Below are 24,587 nucleotides of genomic sequence, written 5' to 3'. Positions count from 1 at the left end.
ATTTTCCTAGCCAGTTACCAAAGTCCCCCATGCTCTTGATTAGAAGCCAGAGTTGCCTAACAAGTCAAGCAGCTGTGCTCATTCATCTGTGACTGACATTTATCACTTCACCGTAGTGGTAAAGCAAATGTAAGTCTACTTGTAGTTTTTAATATAATTCTTGCTTTTATCAGTGTAGCTACAGAAAATTAGGGTGTTACTGATCACAAGATTAGAGTACTTGCCAGTTTATATAGCTTTGGAGTATATCTCACCTTTTTTCTTCATTTAAACATTTTTCTAATACCTTACTCAAGAGTTTCAAATTGGCTGGTACATGCTTTGTAGCACTTTACAGACCACAGTATGACAGTCTCAGGTTACAAAATTGTGGGTAGTCAATGGCAGTGAAGACGACAGGATGTATATTTTTTGCTCTACATGTTGGAGGCCAAGATTTCTTTCTGAAACAAAGTGAAATTTAAATAAGAAAGAAAGAATCTTCATGAACTCTGGCAGGTAAGACAGAAGTGAAGAAATTGAAAAGTACTGAAGGATTTTGTGGTACTAGACTAGACTAATTAATATAGGGAGTATTACAGAGAGAGAAAAAACCTCTGGAATAGGGTTAATTGGAAATGTGAGTTTTCCTTTAAGCAGTGCAAAGGTAGTGGTTCCATAAGATTTTAATGGTACAGTTTTCATGTAGTACATTATGAATATTAAATCAGTGACTTACACTCTCAAAAAAAAAATCTGCCAAATGTTGTGGTTTAACATGATCTTGGGACACTGCAACTTATTTTTTTTTTATTTTGTATTTTTGAATGCCAGTTATAGGTTCATAGGTTCATAGATTCATAGATTAGTACTAAGCTAACAGTCCTTGTGGGCTATTTTAAGCCTAGCCAATTACCGCATGTGAGAATCAAACCTTGCATGTTGTGTCTGTAAGGTAAGCACTTTAACCAATTGGCCAACCTCATACCTCATTATGTGTATGTTGATCATATTTTTCATTTAAGGGAAGATTTGAATTTTGTTTCTTAGAGTTGAAAGTGTATAGTTCAAGGCTAGTAATCTATTCTGAATATTCTTTTTATTTAAAGATGTGAGTATTGTGTATTGTAGTTAAAAGTGTTAGCTCAAGGCTAGTGGTCTATTGTGAGTGTTATTTTTATTTAAATGTTTCTTGTGAATAAACAAATGAGTAGTGTGTATCCTTTAAATTTAACCACAACAGGATAATTCCTGTAATAACTTCTTTTTGGTTCTTTACCTCTCAAAGGACATCATCAGGTTGCCCCACTACCACCACCCAGACAGCCCATTTATTCAGAAGGTCAGGAGTTGTGCATTCATGGGCTAGGCAAGAACCCTGTGGCCCATTTGTTCCTGATCAGGAGTTCATTTTAGCCCTTTGTTGTCAACAAAGAGTCTCATGATAGGAAGTGGGCCAGCTGGCTAGTATGGTGGTGGGTGGGGGTGGCTACAGTCTTCCCTTGTGAGCACCCCCTCAGCAGTTCCAGCAAGGTTCACTATTGCTGACTCCCAGTAAGATGTATGCCTATGCATGCTAAGTTCCTCCTCAGCTACTGGTGTGAATGCACCACGGTAATGTAGACTCAAACTCCACTGGTTAACACTTAGCGCTGCCAGTAAGTGTCACCAGTGTTGTAAGGCAGTGCTGCCTGTCTCCCCACAAAATGAGTGAAGCAGCAGCAGTAGCAGTAGTCACTCATTCTCTCCCTTTACTCTGTGGTCAGTTTTTTAAAGTACCCAAGCCTCTAAACTCGGGTCACCTTTGCAATAGTCAGGGCTTTGTCCCTGTATGCCACAGAGCTGTTTTTCTGCAGTTGCTTCTTATCAGATTTGTCAACCACTGATCTTCAGAAACAATATGCAGGAATCTGTAAACTGTAGTTATTAATGAAGTATAGATTTTATAAATTTATGCTTAGTCTTCATAATTGGATCCTGTTCTTTTTTGTGCATTTCTTCTGCTGCTGCTTTTCATTAATTTGTTTTTTAGCCTCAGAAACATTAAACTTCATCTTGCATGTACTATAAATGGTCACTACTGCCTTTGGTGATAGTGTTGAGGGGGTGGTCATTTGGATCCTCTGTAGATCAGAGTGCAGGAATGGTTCAGTACTGTGGCTTTGTTTTATGCATGTCTAACCTGCCATTTGTAGTGGCCTTAACCTTTACGTACTACATTCATTTATTTTGATTTTTTCCTAAGGTCATATTTATTGATAAAGGACTTCATTGCAGATGATGCAGATGCTTAACATTGTTTGCAGAACTGTGGCTTTGAGTTAAACTCCCCATTCTTATTTGCAAATTAACTGAATAGCATGAAGCTGTCGTAATCAGTGGTGCAGTCATGCAGATTGCATATTAGTTTCACAGGAGTTGGGAGCAATCTGTTGATTAGTTACACTTGAAAGACCATTGGCGGCAAAGAAAAATACACTATTCTTTTCAATTAGAAATTTAGAGATGCACATACATGTTATGATGTGGAGAGATTGTCCCTTAAAGGAAAATCCAGAGACTGGAAAGGCTGACTGCCATTTTTGTTAGTTATATTTTTGGTAATATTTCTTTTAGCAATATTTTAATGAAATAGATAACTAAGTGAATAGCATGATCTATAGCATATGTACTTTTACAGGGAAGTGATGGGGAAGAGCTTCCAGGAGGAATTTTCAGACCTACTTTTGCTGAAATTATTAAAATTGGCAACCCAGGCTTCCAAAGATAAAGATAAGGTATGTATGTTGTTTTTTGGTGTCTGCTTAAGAATGAAAACATGCTTTCCTAAAGCTGTACTTGCATTTGAAAATAAATTTATTAGACTGCGTTTTACTAGTTTTAGAACTTACTGGCCCTGTTTTGCAGTTCTGGGTGGGGGGTGGAGGTTGGAAGCTTCACTCCTCACATCCCCATTACATATATAAAGTAACTCCCAAGATTGCACATACTGGAGAAGGGGGATGAAATATGGATAGCAGTGTTATGATAGCTGTTGCAGCATTACTGACAAGTGGATTATTCCACCAGGATAGACATACGCCTGGTGAGAATATCAAAGTCTAAGTATATTTCTCTCACACCATATATCCAGTGTATGCCTAAAGCAAGCCAAGGCTATGCGGTATGTAAGGGCAGTACTGGCATGAAGTACATTAGAACTTTCTCACTGACAGCCAAACACTGTACCTTTGTTTCTGTCAGTCTTTCATACATTTGCTTCTAGTTCCATTTGCCTAGGGTAGATAAGTATGCCTGTTTGGGGAAATTTCCTCTTTTTGCTAATTTTTGACTCCATTTAATCTTTTTTCATGTCAGCTAAGAGCAGAAAATGTGATTGTGGACAGCAAATACCTTACAGAGGTAACTGCACTAAATGTTTTTTTTTGCCCAGAAGCCAATCACAATTATAGAAGTTGTACTACTTGCCATTTCTTTTATCCACAGACTCGTTGGGGATGTTTGTCCCCCCCTTAAGATTTATCTTGGAAATCAGAGAGTAAAGGAGCACAGGAGGGTTAAAATGTAATCTGATTCTTCTTGCTAGGTCTCATCGTCTCAACTCAAAATGAAGCTTAAGAAAATTTTGCCTCAGCTGTCTCGTCCAACCAAGGCATCTCCCCTGTGCCACCTGATGAGTCCTTGGACCATCCAGATGTGTTGGCTGCTTCCTCTGTTGTGACATCATTGGGGGCCAGCAAGTAGCCCTTAGCATGTCCACCCCATTCAGTCAAACAGCTGTCTCTGCTAAGGAGAGGTAACTCAGGCCGATTATGTCTAAGTGGCCCAATGGCATTCCCCAGACTCTGGACAAAGAGGAAGTCCCAGTTTCCCTCATTGAGGTGTGTTTAGGAGTTGGGGCCTCCTTGTTTTGTGCAGGCTCCTCTTCCTTCCGAGGAAAAACAGAAGACTAAGTATACCTGTCCTTCTCCCTTATGTCAGGGATCCTCAGGAGGAGTGATATGATTTTTCTTTGTTTTTGGGGGAGATCATTATTGGCAGTCTAATGGCGTAGCTGTGGGCACCTCGTGTGCCAGTAGCTATGCCAATGCCGTAATGGCAGTTTGGGAAACCAAGTCTATATTGAAGGGTCCCTATGCAGGCAGAGTTTATTTTTTGAGGAGGTTTGTGGATGACCCCTTCATTTTGTGGAGAGGAAACACTGAAGAACTGGAGGAGTTTGTACAATACATTACTCAAACCTCTACATTTCTGAAGTTTACACATACATATTCTATGAAAACAGTAAATTTCTTAGACGTTCGTGTTGAAAAGAAAAATGATGGCACTGTGGTCACTCGTTTGCACAAGAAAGAATGCCATGGAAACCATTTATTAGCTAAAGATAGTATGCACCCCCCATATATTTTTTTGAAATGTCATTCAGAACCAGTTTTATAGAGCATCAAGACTGAATGTGACAGATTAAGATTTTGTTCATTAAGTTGGGCAAACTAGCAATGATTTATTAGAAAGGGGGTATCATATTAATGATAAACAGAGCAGCATTAAGGAAGTGAGTAAATAGAGATGTGTAAAGGCTAAACCATGCTTCTCTAGGGGTGAAGACTTCCGAAAAGTACACAGTGATGGGCAGAAAGATAATATTAGAGAAAACAAACAAACTAGAACATCATTTTACCACTCTAAAGATGCTTGGTTGTATAAGAATGTGATAGAGAAACATTGGAATATCTTGAGACCTAGATAAGAGCATTAGCAGTCTGATAGATGTGAAACCCAAGTATTCACTGAAGAACTATAAATCTTTGAAGAGACAGTTATGTCAACCTAAGGTCAATGATAGGAAGCATGGCCCCATTAGGTCAGCCATAGAAAAAGGTACAAAAAATGTGGCACATGTAATTTTTGTAAATATATAGACAGTACCTCTAAGTTTGAACATCCAGATCAGTTGAAGACATATGAGTTTTACATCAATGCCACCTGTGAAACAGAGCATTTAGTTTACTTGGCCCATTGCACAGTGTGCCGTTGTTTCTATGTAGGGAAGACAGACAGGTCTCTGAAGGAAATAATATGTGAAAACATTTATGCCATCCATAAAAAGAATAAAGTAAATGCCTTGGCCAGACACACCATTAATAATGATATGGAACATGTCTTTAAATTTCTAGTTATAGGGAGAACATATTTGAGTATAAGAGGGGGGGGGATCTACGGAACATCACTGAAGAGCTTGAAGCTAAGTGGATAGTAAGATTAAGGGCTGATACCAGATCATGGATTAAATGAATAATTTACCCCTGCATCCTAAGTTAAAGTCTAGGCAGCTTTTTAGGTAAGATGTGCTGTGGAATTGTTGGTATGATAAGTAACTGACTTCTTGTTACAGGTTTGTATGTGTTTTGGAGAACATCAGAAGAACATATAAACATGTGCAGATATATTCTTTGTTTGTGATTGTAAATTGAAATGTCCTAAGTGAACGCTTAGGCAGCTTTTTAGGCAAGATGTGCTGTGGAGTTGTTTGTATGATACATTACTGATTTCTTGTTATAGGCTTGCATGTGTTTTGGAGAACAGAAGTGGAAAATGTAAATATGTGCAGATATAGTATGTGCTTGTGACTGCAAACTGAAATGTTATGGAAATTAGAATCTAGATACTTTATAAATAGGTTTTTAGAAGTGTATACATATACATTCAGATTTCTAATTCAGTTAATGGCATGTACCTTATAGGATGTTGCTTTAAATTTGCTTGTTCACACCAGAACAATGTATTGGTTGGTTTTAATTATGTGTCTCAAGAGGATATTTAAACTAAGAGCTGTTTTTAAAATGTATTGGACATCTGAAGAATTGGGGTTACCCACGAAAGCGCTTATGTCGAATAAAGAATTTTATACTGGATTCTACAACCGTCTCCAAGTCCTGGTATTTTGCTTTTTAATTCTGGATCTGTTTTGTGCAGGACAAGCGAGTTCTAAAGCTTTGGTGGCAGTCTTGTGTTTTTGCCAAGTACTATAAAAACTTATTATTCTAAAACTTTTTTCCATAGAATTTCTTTTCTTTACTTTAATAATACTCTTCTCTCATTAGTTGCTAAACTTTTACCCCCTAGTAAGTGTTTTTTCCTGCTTTCCTTACCAACTAGGTCATCTCAAGTACCATTGTTGATACAAGCCTTCCCTCTCTCTGCCTTCTTTCCCCTTACCTCTTGAGGTACTCTAAATACCATTGTTGATATTCCTTCCCTTTTCCTTAAAAAAAAGAAACACTTTTCTATCTGTTTCGCTTATTTAGAGTGAAATGAAGGGGACAACAGGTCTCAAGCAATACGACCAAAGTGGTCGCAAAATGCCTAACTCGGACACTCATTTATCTTATGTCTACTGCCTGGGTGTTCCGCACCTCTCTGTTCAACTGCCATGCAAAATTTGTAAAGGGTTCAGTTCTCATACCCTAAATGAGAGAAGAACAAACTAATTCTAAAAGGCCTTCTAAAAGCTCCTTTTTCAGAGGCTATTTCTGGGTCGGAGGGCTCACCTCCTCCTATGAAAGAGCACAAGAGAAGTCACTCAGTCTCTTCTTCACCTCATTCTAGTGACAAAAAAATCTACTGAACCAAAACCGAAAATACCTAAATTGGCAGCAACAACTTCGGCTCCAGGGCCTCAACTGTCCTCTGCAGTGCCAGTCTCTGTTACGAGACCACGATCATCTACTTTGGTGCCATCTTCAGTGACACTGAATATATCCACTGCATCGACCATGGCTCCAACTAGTGCTTCAGCCCCATCGTATTCGGTATCTTCAATCAACAATAGTAAATCCAACATCGGTCACTTCCCCCGTCCCTATACATCTTGCTGGTCCTGAGACCACGTTGCCAATAAGAGAAACTGTACCTCTGACCCGATACTCCCTTATGGCAGATCCATTTTTTGGGCAGCAATATAGCCCTTTCTTGGAGCTGCCCAATTCTCCATCGGGGATATCAACCCGATCCTCCAGGAGCCTCTCGGAATTGGACATGGTGCGACTTGTGGATCAGCTGCTGACAACCAGAGGGATTTCAACACCATCCAGGACTCCCATCCCAACCAGAGTTAGGAGTTTTTCTCCACGGACCCCTGCATATTCTCCTCCTTTGACCTCTTTGCAGGTGTTAAAGCACCTGGCACTGACTCCTATTTCGGATCCCACTTCTTCGGTTCCACTGGTGGACCTCACCATGGTTCAGGAGCTGACCCTTTGGTTATCGTCTCACTTGGAGCTGAGCCATCCTTGGGATAATTCTGGGCTGCAGGCACCATGACCCCTAGTACTGCACCAATTTTGTCTAGTGTGCTGCCTACTACATTTCCGGAAGTCTTAGCAGCACCAAGTCCTCTTGGGCTCCTTCCTTGGCAGTGGGCTCATCAGAGCAGGGTGTGATCCCAGTTCCGAGGTTGTCCTCCTTGCTTCCGGCCTTCCATCCCTCTTCAGGTGAGCCAGCTTTCCAAGCGATGGAGAGGGCTCTTGCCTAGGCAAACCATCGGCGTTGGAATTCCAGATATGTCCTCCCTCTAAACCACAGCTGACACAGCTCACCACATCGGGACATTGAGCACAAGAGCCTCAAGAATCCCTAATGCAGGGTGTCTTGTCTTCAGATTCCTCATCAGAAGCCCCTGCTGAAGAGGTACCAAGTAAGAGATTATGCAAGAGGAAGCACATGGACTCCCCCGAAGAGTCCCTCACTGAAGATACAGACTACGATGAAGGGGAAGGGTCCCCACCGTTGTTCCCTGAGGATGTCTCCTTTGGAGACGTACTGAAAGTTTTAAAGCAGTGGGGAGACTGGAAGCCCACCAACCCTTCCTCTGAGGAGTCTGTATTCTTGCAGGCTTTTCGTGCTCGACCCTCCACTTCTTGGGTAATCCCGCCTGCAGACAAACTAGTCCAACTCATTGTGCAGCACGCATGGAAGAGAATTTTGTCCCCTCCTGAAGGAAGTTCATAAATGACCAAAGGCCTACTGGTAGATGCTATGGTGGTGCAGACATTTACTAGGAAAGAGCTCGCCGAGGAGATTGACTGTCCACCCCCCAAACTGGGAGTCTTGGGCAGTGGACAGGTTAGGGAAGTGAGTGTTTGCCTCATTGACCTTTGCCATTCGGTCCTTGAATTACTTGGCACACTTTACTAGGCTTCAAAGAGACCTAATCTCAGGACTCTCCAGAACCCTAGCAGGAGCAGTTTGTGACGAGGTATGTGACAAAGTTGCCTCACAGTTTGCAACCCTGTAATCCATATCCAACTCATCCATGCAGTTAATCTCTCATGGTACCAAAGGGGCAGCTAGAGCTGCAGGTTCAGGCGTTGTCATGAGGCGTCATGCCTGGATGTGCCTTTGTGACTTTGTGGACCCTTTTAAGTCTTCCTTTCTTAACGCTCCAGTGGAAGCCTCTTCTTTTTTGGACCAAAAGTGAAAGACATGTTAGCCAAGTGTGAAAAGCACGGCAAAACCCTGTCTGCCATGGGTGTACGTTTTTCCACCCTCCAACGACCCTACTCTAATAATTAGAGGAGTGGAAAGATGTGGCACAAGAAATCCCCAGGTTCTTTCCATTACACACGTGGTGAGTTTACTCCCCGGGGCAGAGAAGGTAACTCTTTGGGAAGACACCCCTACAGAGGCAGAGGGGGTCCACGTAACCAGGGGGTCTTGAGATTCTTTCTCTGGACAGCCCTACCAGCGCTCCTGAAGAGCGTCCAGATTGATTTCCTCTAGAAGCATTCGGGGGACGTTTCTCTCTACACCACCCTGCCTGGCAAACAACCACTGATTCTCGGGTGCAGAATATCATAGCCAGAGGTTATCACATACTACTCAATATTTACCCAAAGCCATCACGACAAATTCCCGACATTCCATCCAGTCAAGGGGAAACAACAGCGCAAGAGACAAGAAAGCTGTCTCAAAAGAGAGTCATCTAAGCAGTCCCACCAGACCAAGTAGGATCTTGATTTTACTCAAGGTTCTTTTTAGTCCCAAAAAAGACAGTGGACTGGAAATCAGTTTTGGATATCAGCATTCTGAACAAATTTGTCAGTCAAACAAAATTTCGGATGGCCACTGTTCAGTCTATCCTACCCTTCCTGGAAAAAGATGATTGGATGTGCTCATTAGATCTTCAGGATGCGTATTGCCACATAAAAATGGACAAACACTCCAGAAGATTTCTTCACTTCTGGCTGGGAACCAATCATTAACACAAATAAAACTGTAAACCAAATAAAACCATGAAACAGAAATGAAATGGTTCCAGAAACGCACACCACCAACTCAGGGCCAATATTTAAATGAAGCAGAATATTGAGTGCTTTCGTCTCGTAACAAAAGAGACTTCATCAGAATACATTCACTGTTAAATTTAAAACATTTAAATACTACAATTAGTGATGTAGCAGTCACGTGACTAAAACAAGTAAATCAAAATTTAAAGCAGCAAAACCAAAAAAATAATAACATTGTAAATAAAATCATTCACTATATAATTTATGCACCATCCATAAAGTACTACAGCAGCATTGAATGTGTACCCTACTAAAAATAATGACATAAAATATATTGTATATCATTTGCTCTGTCATATCAAAAAAGGACCAATGGATATAGTCATTTAAACCTGGAGAGAACATGGCAGCCAACTTAAACTGCCATTCCGTTTCTTTTTCTTTAACCTGTTCTTCCAATTTCCACCTCTAGAGTTTAATCTACTCGCCTCTAGTATGCCAAATGTAAATTTATCAAAATTATGACAGACTTGTGCATGTTTATATAATGCATTATTCAGCTTTTTGTTTTTGATATCATTAAGATGTTCATAAATCCTATTCTTCAATGGGCCCACATATAAATGTAAACATGATGCACATATAGCCAAATATACCACTCTGTTTGTCAAACAATTACCCTTCTGAAGTATAACATGAGTATGCAATTTATTATTCAGTGTAACTTCTCTCTCCTTATTAATGTAATCAGTCACCACAGAAAATTGGGTTCTCTAAGTAATTCAGAGTGGTTATAGGATGTCATGGCTTTCTCTTCTATACAGGCATTCCTCCAGTTCTATCAAGCCAGTTCCTTTTAATCCATGCATTTGTACAGTTGTTGTTTCTTTAGGGCACAATGGAATTAGTCCCTCCTTTTCAGAAGGGAACATGTTTCTATTCAAGGCTTTTCCTGGCTTACAAAAAAGAAGGAAAACAGTGACCCATTAACATGTTTCTATTCAAGGCTTTACCTGGTTCACAGAAAAGAAGGAACCAGGTCTGGATTTGTCACTTCTCATCTTATACACAAGGTTTCCAAAATTCAGAATGCTTATTGCCAGTCTCCTACCAGTGATTCTTCCTCAGGCATTCTTGGTAGCCGTAAATGTAAGGGATCCTTACCTTCATATCCCAATTCACCCAGATCACAGTACATTTTTAAGGTTGTCTGCCTTACAATATCACTTTCAGTTTTGTGCTTTGCCATGTGTTTTTTTTACTGCCCCAAGGATATTTTGCAAAGTGCCTAACTCGTTATTGCTTTCTGCAGACTTCATATTTTTCCTTACTTAGACAACCTACTCCTTCGGGCTCCTTCAAGTGAAAAGCCCTTTGTGAACGTCAGCTTTACAAAAATCTACTTCACTGTCTGGGATTCACCCTATATCTCAAGAAGTCCATTCTGCTTCCATTCCAGGATCTAGTGTTTCAGAGCTGAAGGCTAAACTCTGTCAGTGATCACATTTATCCTCAGGACACAATGACATTCCTAAAGAAATAATTCCAATTTATTCTCCCCTAGATATGACCTCAACAAGAGAGATTTTGAGACCCGTTTTTTATGACTTCCACTATTTGTTTATTCCTTAGGCCAAGCTCCATATGTGGAAGATTCAGTGGTATCTCAAGACTGTCTGGACGCATTGCCATCCTCTGAACTTCCCAATTCTTCTCTTACCTTTCATCAAGCGGGGGTTTCTTTGGTGAATCAAATAGATATCATTCAATCCAGGAGTTTCCTTTCTGGTTCCTTCCCCTCAGCAAGACCTTTACACAGATGCTTCAGACCTGGTTTAGGTAGCATGTTCTATGAATATAAAAATCCAGGATGTTTGGTTCACAAAGGACTGGAAGGACCATATAAATATCAGGGGAAATGACGTCTGTAATTCCATCCTTACAGTCTTTGCATCACCTTTGGTCTTCAGGTCCTCTCCGAATGCTGACCGATAATAACACAATTATGTGGTAGATAAACAAGGTGAGACAAGATCCTGCCACCTGTGCATACTACCATTGATTACTTGGGACATAGTCATTTAACACCGCCTGTCCTTGCCATCGGTTTATATTCTATCTGACTGAAATACAGTGGCCAATTACTTGAGCAGATCTTGAGCAGACTGTCATGAATGGATGTTAAACAGAGAGATCTTCCTACAGATTATATAACAGTAGGAAACTCTTCAGATACATCATTTTCCTGCAATCAGAACAAGCAGCTCAGGCTGTTTTGTTTTAGAGTCCCGTACACACAAGCTTGGAAAGTAGATGCCATGTCTTTTTCCTGGAAGGAAAGATTTCTTGTATGCATTCCTAGGTTCTTCTCAAAATCCAAGGACATACTTTCCAAGGTGGCTGAACACTGATTAACAGCTTAACTTCAGCTCTCCCAGTGTGAAAAAAGAAACTGAAAGTCCATTTTGCCAGGAACTTTGTCACTTTTAGTAAATTCAGTTACTGGCTAATAAGTACACTGCCTGGATGCCAGCCAAGAAGAAACTAGAAGAGCCTGAAAGAAAATAGACTAGAAAAGGTGAAGCGAAAACACTGACTGGGAAGAATCATGCAACTGTTGAGCAAAAATCAGTTCAAGCTCCAGCTTTGGTGCAAGAAATGGCTTCCAGTAATATAGAGGACCAAATAGGTCAAATGGGCTCAGAGCTAATTAAAGTAACCAAAACACTGAAGGGGTATATCAACTCCAGTAACAAAAGGCTAGAAAAAAATGGAAGACGTTTTAAACAAATAGTCAGATGAGCTAGCTGGTAAAACTGCAAAAGTCAAAGTTCGAAATGAAAAAAAGGTCAGTTGAGTATGAGACTGTTCAAAACAAAATGTTTCAAAAATTGGTAGGATTAGAGGACATAGCACATGGGGAAAATCTTGAGATTTTCTGCTGTACCAAAGAAACTAGAAGGAACAAACTGTATTAATTTTATGTAGGCACAAGTAAGCAATTGGAGTGGTTTTCCACAGCAGAAACTGTCAGGTGAAAGAGCACACTACTGTGTGTGTATGCTCCAAATCTAGTCAGGAGAAAGCCACCAAGACCTGTGTTAGTAAAGATGCAAACCTACCAGCAGAAAGAGTTGATCCTGACAGAACTGTGGCAGTAGGGCAAGGTATTAAAAATTAGTCAGTAGCTTGTTCGTGGAAATGATTATTCATTGTTTACTAGACAAAAGGCAAATTTATTCTAGCAATCTGGGAATGTCAACTGGCACGTGTGAGACTCAAGCTGCTGTATCTAGCTGTCTTCAGAATATTTTTTCCTAGACTATCAAAGTCGTTTTTTTTTTTTAAAAGCAGAACAGGCTAAAGAAGAAATTCAAAAGTTTGTCCAACAAAAAGTGAGCCATCATTTATTGATGAGTGTATTGTTAAACATATTATTTGGAAAATAAAAAGTGAGCCATCAAGCAAAAGGGAACTCTGCTTCTCATTCTTCTGATAACAAAGCTCATGGAGAGACTTTGCCAGTGAAACATTTTCCACTGTTCCAAAGGAAAATGCTTGAGAGAGAGAGAAAAGCATAGAAATTGACAAGAAGAATCAGGAGTACCTTGGAACTGAACTGGAATCTGGAGCTTGGGAGATGGAGATGAACAGGAAGAAGACCAGCAACACCAAAATTAGTGAGTAAATATGAGACTGCAAAGTATCAATTGCATTTGTGAAATACAGCTGTATAAGAAAAAGTGGAAAGAGTGAACTTTTGCTGACTTTGTTAAACTTGTGGGGAACTGAAAGGCATTTGCCTCACTTCATGTCATTAATTATTTGGAAGGACACTCAGGGGAGGGGAAGAGGAAGGAAAAGGGTAGCCATAAGTAGAGCAAATTTTGTTAACACTATTTCTGCAAAACTTTTCATGATATAAATTGCATGTTTAGTAAAGCATTTTTTGTTCTTGTATGTGCTAAAGATATTAAAGTAAACAGATGCCTTTTTTCTCTCTTTCCTTCTTTTTTAGTATTAAGAAATGTAGGCACTACAATGCAAAAAGAGAAAAAAGGCTGGACAAATTCATAGTTAAGTTAATAGGCTGTAATCTTGGGTTGGTGAGGTGGGGATTGGGTGCAAAAGTATACAGATCATAATTTATGTAGAGCTGATGTGTTTTCTCTTAGTTTTGTGGAGATGAATGTATGGATTAAGAGTCTTGGCTTAATCAAATAAAACACACAAAACTATAATGAAAACTTTTCCTGTAGCAATAAATGTTTCAGCTTGCCTTTAGAAGCTTACAGCCAAGGATTACATTTTTTCCTCTTAAGTTTCCTTGGAGACAAGCTGATAATAGGGCAATAAAAATCCAGAGCATTGGTTTCTTCAAGGCTGAAAGTTAAGGTTTCTGAAAGTACGCAAGTTCACATCTGACAGGGGAATAAAAATAAAATGGAACAAACACCAATTATTGTAAGTAGGACAAGAATAACATACATTTTAGCATGGATAACCTCAATTTTATGTTAATAGGGATTGTGTTTCTAGCTGTTTAGGACAGTTGTACATATTAGAATTAATCTTCAATATTTGAAGATGTACAGTTTTGTATGTTTGTATTATGTTAACGTGTTATAGGGGTGTGTTTTTTATTTGCTCGAGGATTTCATTAAAACAAAAAGTCTTGTAAAATGTGACATAGGTTCCAATCTTGACGATAAAAAAATTTATAAAGTGGGTCATTGTGTCACAAAAGATAGACATTTAAGAAGATGGCCATATATAATAGGTGCGAATAATGACTTCTCATCATAATGGTGACACATTCCATATTATTATGGAATGTGAATCATCTCACAGGTATAGACAAAAAGGAAAGAATATTTAATTGCATTAAGAAATGCAGAGGGAGGATAGTAATATTATAAGAAACACATTTGGAAGTAACTGAGCATGTGAATTTGATAAAGAAGGATTTCAGGATGGCTATTCAGCAGAATATCCACAACAAAAGAAAAGAGACATACTTATGTTAATTGCTAGAGAAACTCCAGTAGTGATAGAAGAGGAAAAAAAGATGATAATGGTAGACTTGTGGTAGTAAGAGGCTACTGGCAAAGGATGAGGATTACTGTGGCATATGTTTATATTCCACCAAAGATTGCTAATATAGAACTTAAAAACTTTGGGAGAATGGTTTGCGGCAGTAGGGCAAGGTATTAAAAATTAGTCAGTAGCTTGTTCGTGGAAATGATTATTCATTGTTTACTAGACAAAAGGCAAATTTATTCTAGCAATCTGGGAATGTCAATTGGCATGTGTGAGACTCAAGCTGCTGTATAGGTGGGGACTGAAATTTTATTTGCAACAATGAGAATTATCTGGGGACCTATAAGAGAAAAATAGAACAAAAGAGGTTAGATTTCTGAAGAAATTTATGAAAATATTTGGTATGGAAGAAGTGAATTCAGTAGTTGGAACTAGGAGAAAATGTATATTTTATTCAACCAGGGTACAATAACTGGGCTAGATTAAATAGAAATATTTCATTGGAGCATGTGCATTTAATTGAGAACTTTGACACACATCCTATAACTATTTCATATAATGTGCCAGTAATCGCCAAGACAAAAATGCATGGTAGTTAAGTAAAAATGAGACACTACCTGTTAAAAGGAGAAGAACTTGACAAGTGGATGGGAAACAGAAAGTTTACCCTGGGGATCACTTCAGTGGCTGTGCTAGACAGAAGCACAGGGAAATAATCTAGGGGGTGGCGAAAGCCAACACATTCTGGCTAGACTTATAAATGCCTTCGGGCAGATAGCCTAGTACCTACCTATGAACGGGTAGTGGAAATTAATGTGGAGTTATTAGGGAAAATGGAAAGTTCTCTAGAAATTATAACTAGTGAATGGGATAAAAAAGTGGAGTTTAAAAATAGGGTAGAAATAATAGAAAGAGACTGTTATGAAGTAACAAGATGTATTTATAGGGGTTGACAAAGGTCTTACAGAATAAGGGGAATCTCAAAGAACAAGAAAAGGCACAGCTGTAGAGGGCTAAAGAGAATACAAGGGAGTACAAGGATAATATGCATAGGTTTAGAAAGATTGCTTTTAAGCAACTGTTTTTTTGATATCCCCTAAGCACAAAAATTGTTGGCACAATGACTTAGGCAACAGAAAGAAGAAAGGGTTGTTCCCAAACTTAGGGAAACTATAACAAGAAAATTAACCAGAGATCTTGTAGAGGTATTAGATATTTCAGAAATGTTATGAAAATTTGTATAAAGCAGAGAAGTGAGAAAATCAAGAAAAAGCACAAATAAAAATAGACTTAAATATTGCAAGGTTAGAGGTTGTTGAGGCGCAACAGTTAAGATAGGAGGGGATGGGATAAAATTGGTGACGTTTAACCAGTTTGCAGGCATGTCTCCAGGAATAGATGGTATTCTTCTGGAAGTTTGGAATCTAGGAGGGAAGAAAGTGTTAAAGATCTGGAAGGATTTGTTTAACGGTATTTTGAAAACAGAGGAAGCAATGACATTCTGGAAAGAAAACTGTGGTAGTTGTAATACCTAAAGACAGTAAAATCCAGCTTTATATAGGCCCATTGCAATTTTAAACCATAATTATAAAGTGTTTGTGTCTATAATAGCAAACAGAATGGCAGAGTTGTTGCCAAAATTGATAGATATGAATCAGTGTGGTTTTGTGGAAGGGAGGCAAACATTTGACAAAATTAATAGAACAATGATGATCCGGAGGGAAGCAGAACATATGAAAATAGCACTGTTGGTGGGTCTGGATGTGCAGAATGCATTCAGCAGAGTAAGCTAGGATTTTATGATTAGAGCAATGGAAGCATTTGTATTTCATGAAAGAATAATAAGGTTATTTAGGAGGATATATGAGGGATTAGAGGCAAAAATTAAAGTAGGAGGGTTCCTCTCTTATAAGTTGTGTCTGAACAGAGGAACCAGGCAAGGGTGTCCTCTTTCCCCTTTGTTGTTTGCATTATATTTTGAACCATTGGTAAAGAAAATAAGGGACTGAGAAATTCAAGGATATTATTGGTATGGTATTAAAGAAAAGTTGGCTTTATTTGCAGATGATATTATTTTGCACCTGATAGAACAGTTCCAGGTTTCTTTTGGGATGTAAAGTTAATAAAGATAAAACAAAGGCTATAGCTGTAAATTATGCACCCACACAAGAATTGGTTCAGCAATATGCAGAGTTTTGGGAACATGATAAAATGAAGTATTTAGGAGTGTTGGTTAAAATGATTCTGTTATGGCAGCTAAGGATATGTGGGATGAGGCTAAACAGAAGATAACACAAAGACTGAGAAACTGGAAGATCTTGCCTGTGGATATGGGTAACAAGATACAAGCAGTAAAAATGTTAGTCCCTTTAGTTTTATACTTAAGGTAGGTATATTTTTATCAACCAGAGGAGAAGATGTGAATAGTAATTGATAGAGTTGAAGGATTTCATCTGGGAGGGGAGGAGGGCAAGAGTCAAGATAAGTTTATCCTTCCAATAGAACAAGGGGATTTAGGGTTACCTGATTTGAAGGGATGTTTTAGAGCTACACAGTTAAGGCTGTTACACATAAAAAAGTAGAAAGCTACAATTCAAAGTGGAAAGGGATGATGAAAGCAGGGCAGTAATTCAAAAAATAAGGAAAGAGTGGGACTTTGGATGTAGATCCTTAAAGAGAATAACAGTTATCATACAGAATATTATTTTTATAAAGTGGCAGAAAGTATATTAAGAACTAAGCCAACATTAGAATGGAGAATTGAGACAGTTCCAGTAGGGATAACTGAAATTAGGGGTACAGAGAATAGGCAAGAGGGGCTAGAATTTACTGGCAGAAGCTGGCAAAGGAACCAAGGTATTGGGAACAAAACATTAGACAGGGAAAGGTAATAGAGTGGGAAGAGACCAGGAAGAAATTTGGACTGCAGGCTTGAGATTGCCTTCCCTATCAGGGATTGATATCCGAGTATAGGCAAAGAGAAAGTGATAGAGAAATCCTAACTGGAAGTCCTGCACTGGTTGAGGAATCCTAACTGGAAGTCCTGCACTGGTTGAGGTTTTAGTTGAATGTAGAACAGAAGCAAAAAAGGAATAATTAGTAAGGCGATAACTACAGGAATCAATCAGAAAATATTGGAAAGAGAGATTAGATAAGCAATTCAGAAAGAAACAATGGGCGGATATATGTATGGCTCCTAAATATGTAACAAAATCAAGAAGATTTAGGAGTTTTGCCTGGAAGTGTTTGCATAGGTAGTTTTATACACCAAGCAGACTGAAGAATTTTTCATCAGGTAAGTGGCAACTATTGGAGATATAATGGGGAAGAAAGCATATGTTCTCACATTGTAATGTTGGCAGACTTTAAAAATTCCCTACAGAGTACTCTGTCAGGAATACAGGGAGTATAACTAAGGAAATGACTTTTTGGAGCTGGGACACAGGATCTGAATTGCCTAAACACAGTAAGGCCTTGTTAAATTTAATTCTGGTGTCTGCCAAAAAAGCAATTACTAGAAAATAGAAATCAAAGTCTAAACCAACCATACTTGAAGTAGTGAATATTTTAACAGAGATAAAGGAACAGGAAGTGTGATCTTTAAAAAAAGTAGGAGTAATTTACATAGAAAAATAGAAATTGTGGGAACAATGCATTCAGAAAAATATTTTGGAGGAGGAATGAGGTTTAAGGGAATGCAGGAAGTGAAATTTTATGTAATGTTGGTTTGATTGTATTGTATAGAACAATATATGTGATGTATAATGTTTGTAAATATGGACTTGTTAATATGGTTTGATTACTTTTATATAAATGTAAGTTTGCCTATTTTCACAAGTGATAATGCAATAAAGCTGTTTAAAAAGCAAGAAGGACAAACCAGAAATCTTGCTGGTGTCTCCCTTTTGGCCCTGACATCTCTGTTTCCTACTTCGATTCCATCTGATGTGGGGCAAACATCACACATTCCCTTAGTCACCCTTTTTCCTGTGGATGTTTTACCAGTCTTACAGGAGGCTAGAAAATCTGATGTTTCCAAATGGAAGAGATTTTCTGCTTAGTGTCAGGGAAAAAGATCAGGACCGTTAGCTAACTGGTGTACCCGATGTTCTTTCTTATGTAAGTGAGCTGCTTAATTCAGGCCTGGCATACCCTTTTTTTAAATCTCATTTGCCATCCATTTCTGGCTCCCTTCCTTTTGATCCACCATTGTCTTCTTCTTTTGAGGTATAACAGTTTTTAAAGGGTGTCCTTCATCTCAGACCACCTAGGAAATCTGTTCCCACTGTTTGGGACCTGAAGTATCTTTTAGAAAAATTAATCCTTGCTTCTTTTGAGCCTCTGTTGTCCTCAAGTCTTGTCCTTGGAAGACAGTCCTGCTGTGGGGGCTCCTACTCCTGCCAAAAGGGTTAATAAAGTGCAAGCACTTACGGCCTCAATTCCCTTTTTATTTTTCTTAAAGAGAGTTACTTTTGGAACTAGCTAATCATTCATGCCTGAGGTGGTTAACAAACTGTTTTTGAACCAGATTATTAACCTCCCTACTTTTAAGGGTTTGTGAACTTAATATATTATTGATAAACAGTGATATAATCACCCAGCCATAGAACACTGAGAATGTACTTGCAGAAATTTTTTTTTGAACTTCACAGTAAGCAGATACATGCTTCAAGTGCTTTAGAGACGAGGAAAGACAACATCCTTTATGTAATTACAGACTTGATGACTTCTCCCTCAGATAAAACATGAAAACCCATATTCCATGGGACTAGACAGCATACTTGTTGATGGTGATTTTCTGTACAGAATCAAAGAAAACATATGGATGCATCCCTAACCTATGGTGACAGCCTGTAGTGGCACCAGTTTACAATGGGGGGATCACATGAGACCCAAACAATTTTATACCCATAAGCCAGAACATTATTTTATGTAAAATCATGGAAAGAGTCATAACTGAGCTTATCCAAAATGGTAGAGGCACACTTCTGTTAGATGTGGATCAGCATGGGTTTCTTAATGGGAAAGCTTGCCTTTTGAATCTTGTGGCATTCTTTAGAGAGGTAAAAATAGCAGAACTTGACAAAGGGCTAAAACTGCATGCTGCTTGTCTTGAACTTGCTAAATTATTCAGTAGTGTTCCACATACATTAGTAATTAAATTAAAACAATTAAATGCCATTCCATGTGTAGTGCAGTGAATAAACAAAACAAGTTAATCTAAGGAGGGAAGTTACCTGTCCACCCCATTTGGGATACCAGTGGTGTTCCTCAAGGATCTGTATTGGGACCACTACTGCTTTGGACTGTTTTTCTTAGATGTAGAAATAAGCTTTGGATAATCAAAAAAGCTAATCACAAAGTAGGTAACAGTTATTTCAGTAAAGGTTACTAACGATGTCCTAACTGAAATCACTGTTGCAGTATTCATAACAGATGGGTTTTCATTGCTGACGTCCAGCTGGGGTACCAAAGTTTTACCTTACTGAGGGTATAAGTCCAACATATGAAATCAGCTTGTTTGTTTCAGGGTATAAGGACAGATGGATGCACAGGATCCTCCAACTGTCTCATCACCAGCCTGAATGCAGGCCGTGCATTGGACTGATTCACATTTGGTTGTTGGTACTGTTGCTTCACTAACTGCTATCAGATAAGTGTCCCATTGAGAAATCTTCTTTTTTTGTTTCTTAGACTGTGTTCTAAATTTGTTAGATGTCACCTAGAAGGAATGTGTATGAGTGTGGTAGGCAGACTCTGTAGAGGGACTTGCACACCAAGTGCCTTTTTTTTCCCTAAGCCTAGAACATCGCCACAAATCCTGCTCCATTTGTTAGTCGTGTGTACCCAAGACTCTCTGATCAAGACTTTCCTTTCTTGAAACTCAGCATGTGAAAAGCCTAGCTCAGTCTAAGATGGCAGACTCTCTGGCTTCCAGCATCACCCTTCTCCCTAAGAAGAAACCAAGGAGACCCCAAGATGATTCGCAGTCCAACATCTCTGAGTCAAACATACCACTGAGGTAGGAAAACTTGCTGTACATCAGATTACCCCTCAGGTACCAACTACTGAGACTCTGTTGGAAGCTGGTATGGCCTCTGAATCCTTGCAGACTGTGGATACCTCAGACAAACAGCTTCTTATTATCTCAAGAGGGTCCGTATGGAATCTCTCAGATCCCTGTATGGGAAGAAGTTCCTGGTATGGTTATTGAAATGAAACAATGTTCTGAAGCTACAAGGCTCATACAGGTAGACATCAATCCTAAATAGAAAAAACAAAAAAACAAGCTTTTGCCTTCTCCTACACCTTCCAGAGAAAAATAATGGATGGACTTCTCTCAGGGCTTATTTAAAGTTATCATGGCCCTGAAGCTTTCTTCTTTTGTGACCCAACTAACTCAAGGAACACCACAGACACAATCCTTGGATTCCTCCTTCTCTGAAGAGAATCCGGAACGAGATTCCGATCATTCTGTGGATTACTACTCACAACTCCACTCTCCTAAACAGATCTTCTCTGACAAAGAGGATTCCCTTTTTTCTAACTGTCCTTTGGAAGAGGCTTTCTTTGGAAAACTATCCAGGGCATCATAACACACTTTGAATGGCAGTCAAGGCAAATTTCTGAGGTACAAAAAAGACGCTACAGCCTTCTGGAGATGGGTACTCTGCTCCTTCACCAGTCCACTCCAGTCCTCGAGGCCTCCCTGGATGCCTTTCATTCTTCTTCTTTAACACCTGACTCTCAGCCACATGCACCCAAAAGACCAGACAGGTTTAATAAGCTCCCTGATGAACTTAAATACCTGTATAAAAGTCCTGTGGCTGACCCTGTAGTAGTGTCTCTCTCCTCTGATAAGCCATCCAGCCCACTTCCCACTGCTAATGCCCTCCCATTCGACAAGGGCAGCAGACCCATGGGTAGGTGGAGTAAGTCTACACCTTCTCCACTTTAGCATTCAGAATTCTTAATTACCAAAAACAAATAAGTTTGGACCACAAGCTGCCAGTCAAACTCTGCAAGAACAAGGCAAGGCCATGAAAGACTGCAGACAGATTCTCCTCTCTGCAGTCCCTAGATACCATAGGAGCTATCTGGCTAAATCCACTTCCTTTGTAATGAGGGAGCCTAGGCCCTCTAAAAATGTAGGAAAGCACCTAAGAAAAGATTTTCTGACAGACCACAGAAGGATTCCCATTCAGGGAGGCCCTCCCTTTGGAAGAAAACTCTATGGCTATCTTCCTGTCCTGCCATTCTCTCCCTCCATCCCTCTACTTCCTATCAAAATTTCATCTCATTCCTACTCAGGCTTTTCTTCCTCAGCAAAAGGTACAAAGCCTGCTAAGTTCTTTTTGCTATTTTCACTGTTTTAAGTATTTGGTGGTACTTTTCACTGTTGCAAAGTAACCTTTTCGGCTAGTTCTGGTTTTCCCACCAAGCAGTGTTAATATAACTGATTTGCTAGCTATTTAAAGCATTCTTTAGAGTCTCCTTGTTTTTTGCTGTCTAAAACATTTTATTTTTCATGTCTCACTGCTATTGTTCTGCTGTGTTAAACATTCTCTAGTGTTTCCCATAAAAACTAGGGTAGCTAGTAGCTGTAGCATAGTGCAGATACAGGTTTGCTGCATCTAGGTCTGTTTGTAGTGACTGTTTGTTCTGTGCAGATTCTCCAGGCTATCTTTGATTGGAAGGCGTGAGAGATGTGTGCTGATTGGAACCTGCCTGTTTAAGGATTGTTGTCCTAGGGCTTGGGGTAAGCATCCTCACTGGTCTTTTTGAACCTTTTTAATTTTCTTTTAAGTTTTTAGCTTCTAGTATTGAAGTCCTGCGTTTGAGAAAGTTTCTGCTTTTTTCCGAGTTGCACAGCATCATGCACTGCAGCGCAATTGTGTGCCATAGCCAGACAGATAAATTCATCAATTTCTCACTTAGATACAGCTGTAGCACATTAGTGTAGCCCTCATCCTTTGTTCTTTTTCCGGTAAAAGAAATACTGCCAATGAGCTGTAATCTAGTAAACCACCAACAACCCCCCCGGCAGAAATATCCTCCCACTGAGCTTCTCCTTGATTGGTCCTGAAAAGCCCCCCCTTTGTGGTGAACAATTCTTCGGTCTAGTATTATGGACAGTTGGGCTAGCCTTGTTTCTCCTGCCAACCTTGTTGACTTGGGTCTCTTGAGGCAGTGTAGCAATCGCCTCATGTACACTGAAAACGTCTACTAATAACAGTTAGTAATAACTTTAGTTACTTCCATAATAGTAGACTGAAGAACTGTTAATCACAGAGGGGGGGGGGCTTTTCAGGACCAATCAAAGAGGAGCTCAGTGGATGGATATTTTCACTTTAGTTACTTCAGTATTACGTCAAACACGAAAGACAGCTGATTGTCTTTTGGCTGAACTTACCTTACTGCTCTTGCCCGCTCCATTCACCCTGCGGGCTCATTCCGCTCCCCTACCCTACCTCCAATTCCCACCCCCAGGGCACCTATCCTTATACTGCTAGAAGCCACACCCCCACCCCACATCAACCAATAGCTCGACATATCTCATTACATACGCAACCATCTGTTACTAATTTACTCACACCTTCCACTATCTATACTTTCCTCATTAAATAAACCCATCTCATATTAGCCATTTTATAACCCCTTATTTTCTCATTACTTACATTCCCACATTCTCATTATGTCAACCCCTGGCTTACTAAAACTCTCTAATTTCCTCCTCTTGCCCATAATTCTTTCCACTCTACTACTATCTCATAGCCTCACAGGCTATGAATTCCTAACCTCCTTTCAATTTCAACACTCCTTTAAACAAACTTCCCCTTTCTGTCAGCCTCACAAACCCACAGTAACATTACATCCTTATCAGCCTACCTTCTCCCACAGTTTCACAGATTAAACCATATTAAGTATTTCCAAACCAGAAAAATTGACCCTATTTTATGTAAACTAGCAAAACTTCCACACAATCGTCAGTACCTACTACCACACAGCGACATTCACTCAAACCCAGGGCCTTGGCAACACCTTCCCTGACTCCCATTCTTCCTTCACCTCTATTTCCCATACCCCATCTTCTTCCTTGAACTCTCTTCTCATTGCCCATCTCAATATTCGTAGTTTAAATAACAAAATTTCCCAACTTCACGCCCTACTAGACTTACATTCTTTGCCATCCTATGTCTCACAGAAACCTGGCTCAAACCAATTACTAAAGACAATGATATTATCCCTGCAGGTTATAACATCCTTAGAATTGACCATCCTAACAAAAAGGGTGGGGGTAGCGATATTGTTTAAATCTGAACTACAGGTAACCTCACTAAACACTCAACCTCCCTCACCTAGCAATGCTGAAATCTTAATATCTAAGCTCCAAATTAATGCTAATAAATCTATGTACATCATTTGCTCTTACACCCCCCCCCCAGGCAACAACATAAGTACTTTTGAAAATATCCTTAACTGGCTTTCCACATCATTCCCACAAGAAACCATTCTCCTTGGAGACTTTAATATTGACTGGAACTGTTGTATTTCTGACAAACCTACATCTCACATTAATCTCAATGGCTTCTATCAAACTATCACCGACCCTACCGGAACCCATAAACCCAGCAACAAACAAACTACCTTAGACTGGATACTATTCAACAATAACCCCCAATCTTACAAAATAGGAATACTCCCTGATGATATTAGTGACCACTCTCTTACCTTTATAACTAGGCAAAAGATCACCATTCCCACTCAACTAAACTTTAGAACCACCTGGAATAAAAAGAACCTGAACCTAGGTAACTTTCAAGCAGAGTTAAAAGCCTGCAATTGGTCACCCCTAAAATATCTACCTCTCAATGAAGCAGTCTCTTTTTTTAACAATACATTCCTAAAAATCCTTGAGCACCATGCCCCCTCTTGTACTATTAAAATTAGGAACAAACCTGCTTCCTGGCTCTCAAATGAGACAAGGCAAAAAATGAGACTGAGAAATAAAATCTGGACTATATGGAGAAGTACCAAAGACCCTATTGATAATTTAAACTTTAGACAGCTCAGGAATGCCTAAAAAATCAATATTCCTCGTTAAAAATGTATTACCTTAAATTCCAACAAACCCAATATCTAAACCCACAAAAATTCTGGTCAGGATTAAATAAATGACTCCATCCTGGACAAACCAAAACACCTACCCCCCCCCCCTAACTTGACTCATAATTCTCACAACCAAATTGCTGATATTTTTAACTTTAGAAAAATTTACAT

The 24,587-nt window shown here is 39.3% G+C and overlaps 1 protein-coding gene across 1 annotated transcript in view; it reads left to right on the top strand.

The window, feature by feature from the left end:
* Nucleotides 1-24,587, top strand: part of HEATR6 (HEAT repeat containing 6) — a gene marked incomplete in the record, with an annotated part of 1,433,578 nt that overhangs the window by 1,331,057 nt on the left and 77,934 nt on the right. The window contains 1 exon segment of the mRNA XM_044054904.1: nt 2,660-2,756. Coding sequence (XP_043910839.1) covers nt 2,660-2,756 — 97 coding nt within the window.

The sequence above is a fragment of the Protopterus annectens genome, chromosome 13.part0 (genome assembly GCF_019279795.1).
Source record: "Protopterus annectens isolate FY-2018-M chromosome 13.part0, PAN1.0, whole genome shotgun sequence".
Taxonomy (NCBI): Eukaryota; Metazoa; Chordata; order Ceratodontiformes; family Protopteridae; genus Protopterus; species Protopterus annectens.
The sequence above is the reverse complement of the archived record's forward strand: the minus strand, read 5'-3'. Positions and strand labels throughout refer to the sequence as shown.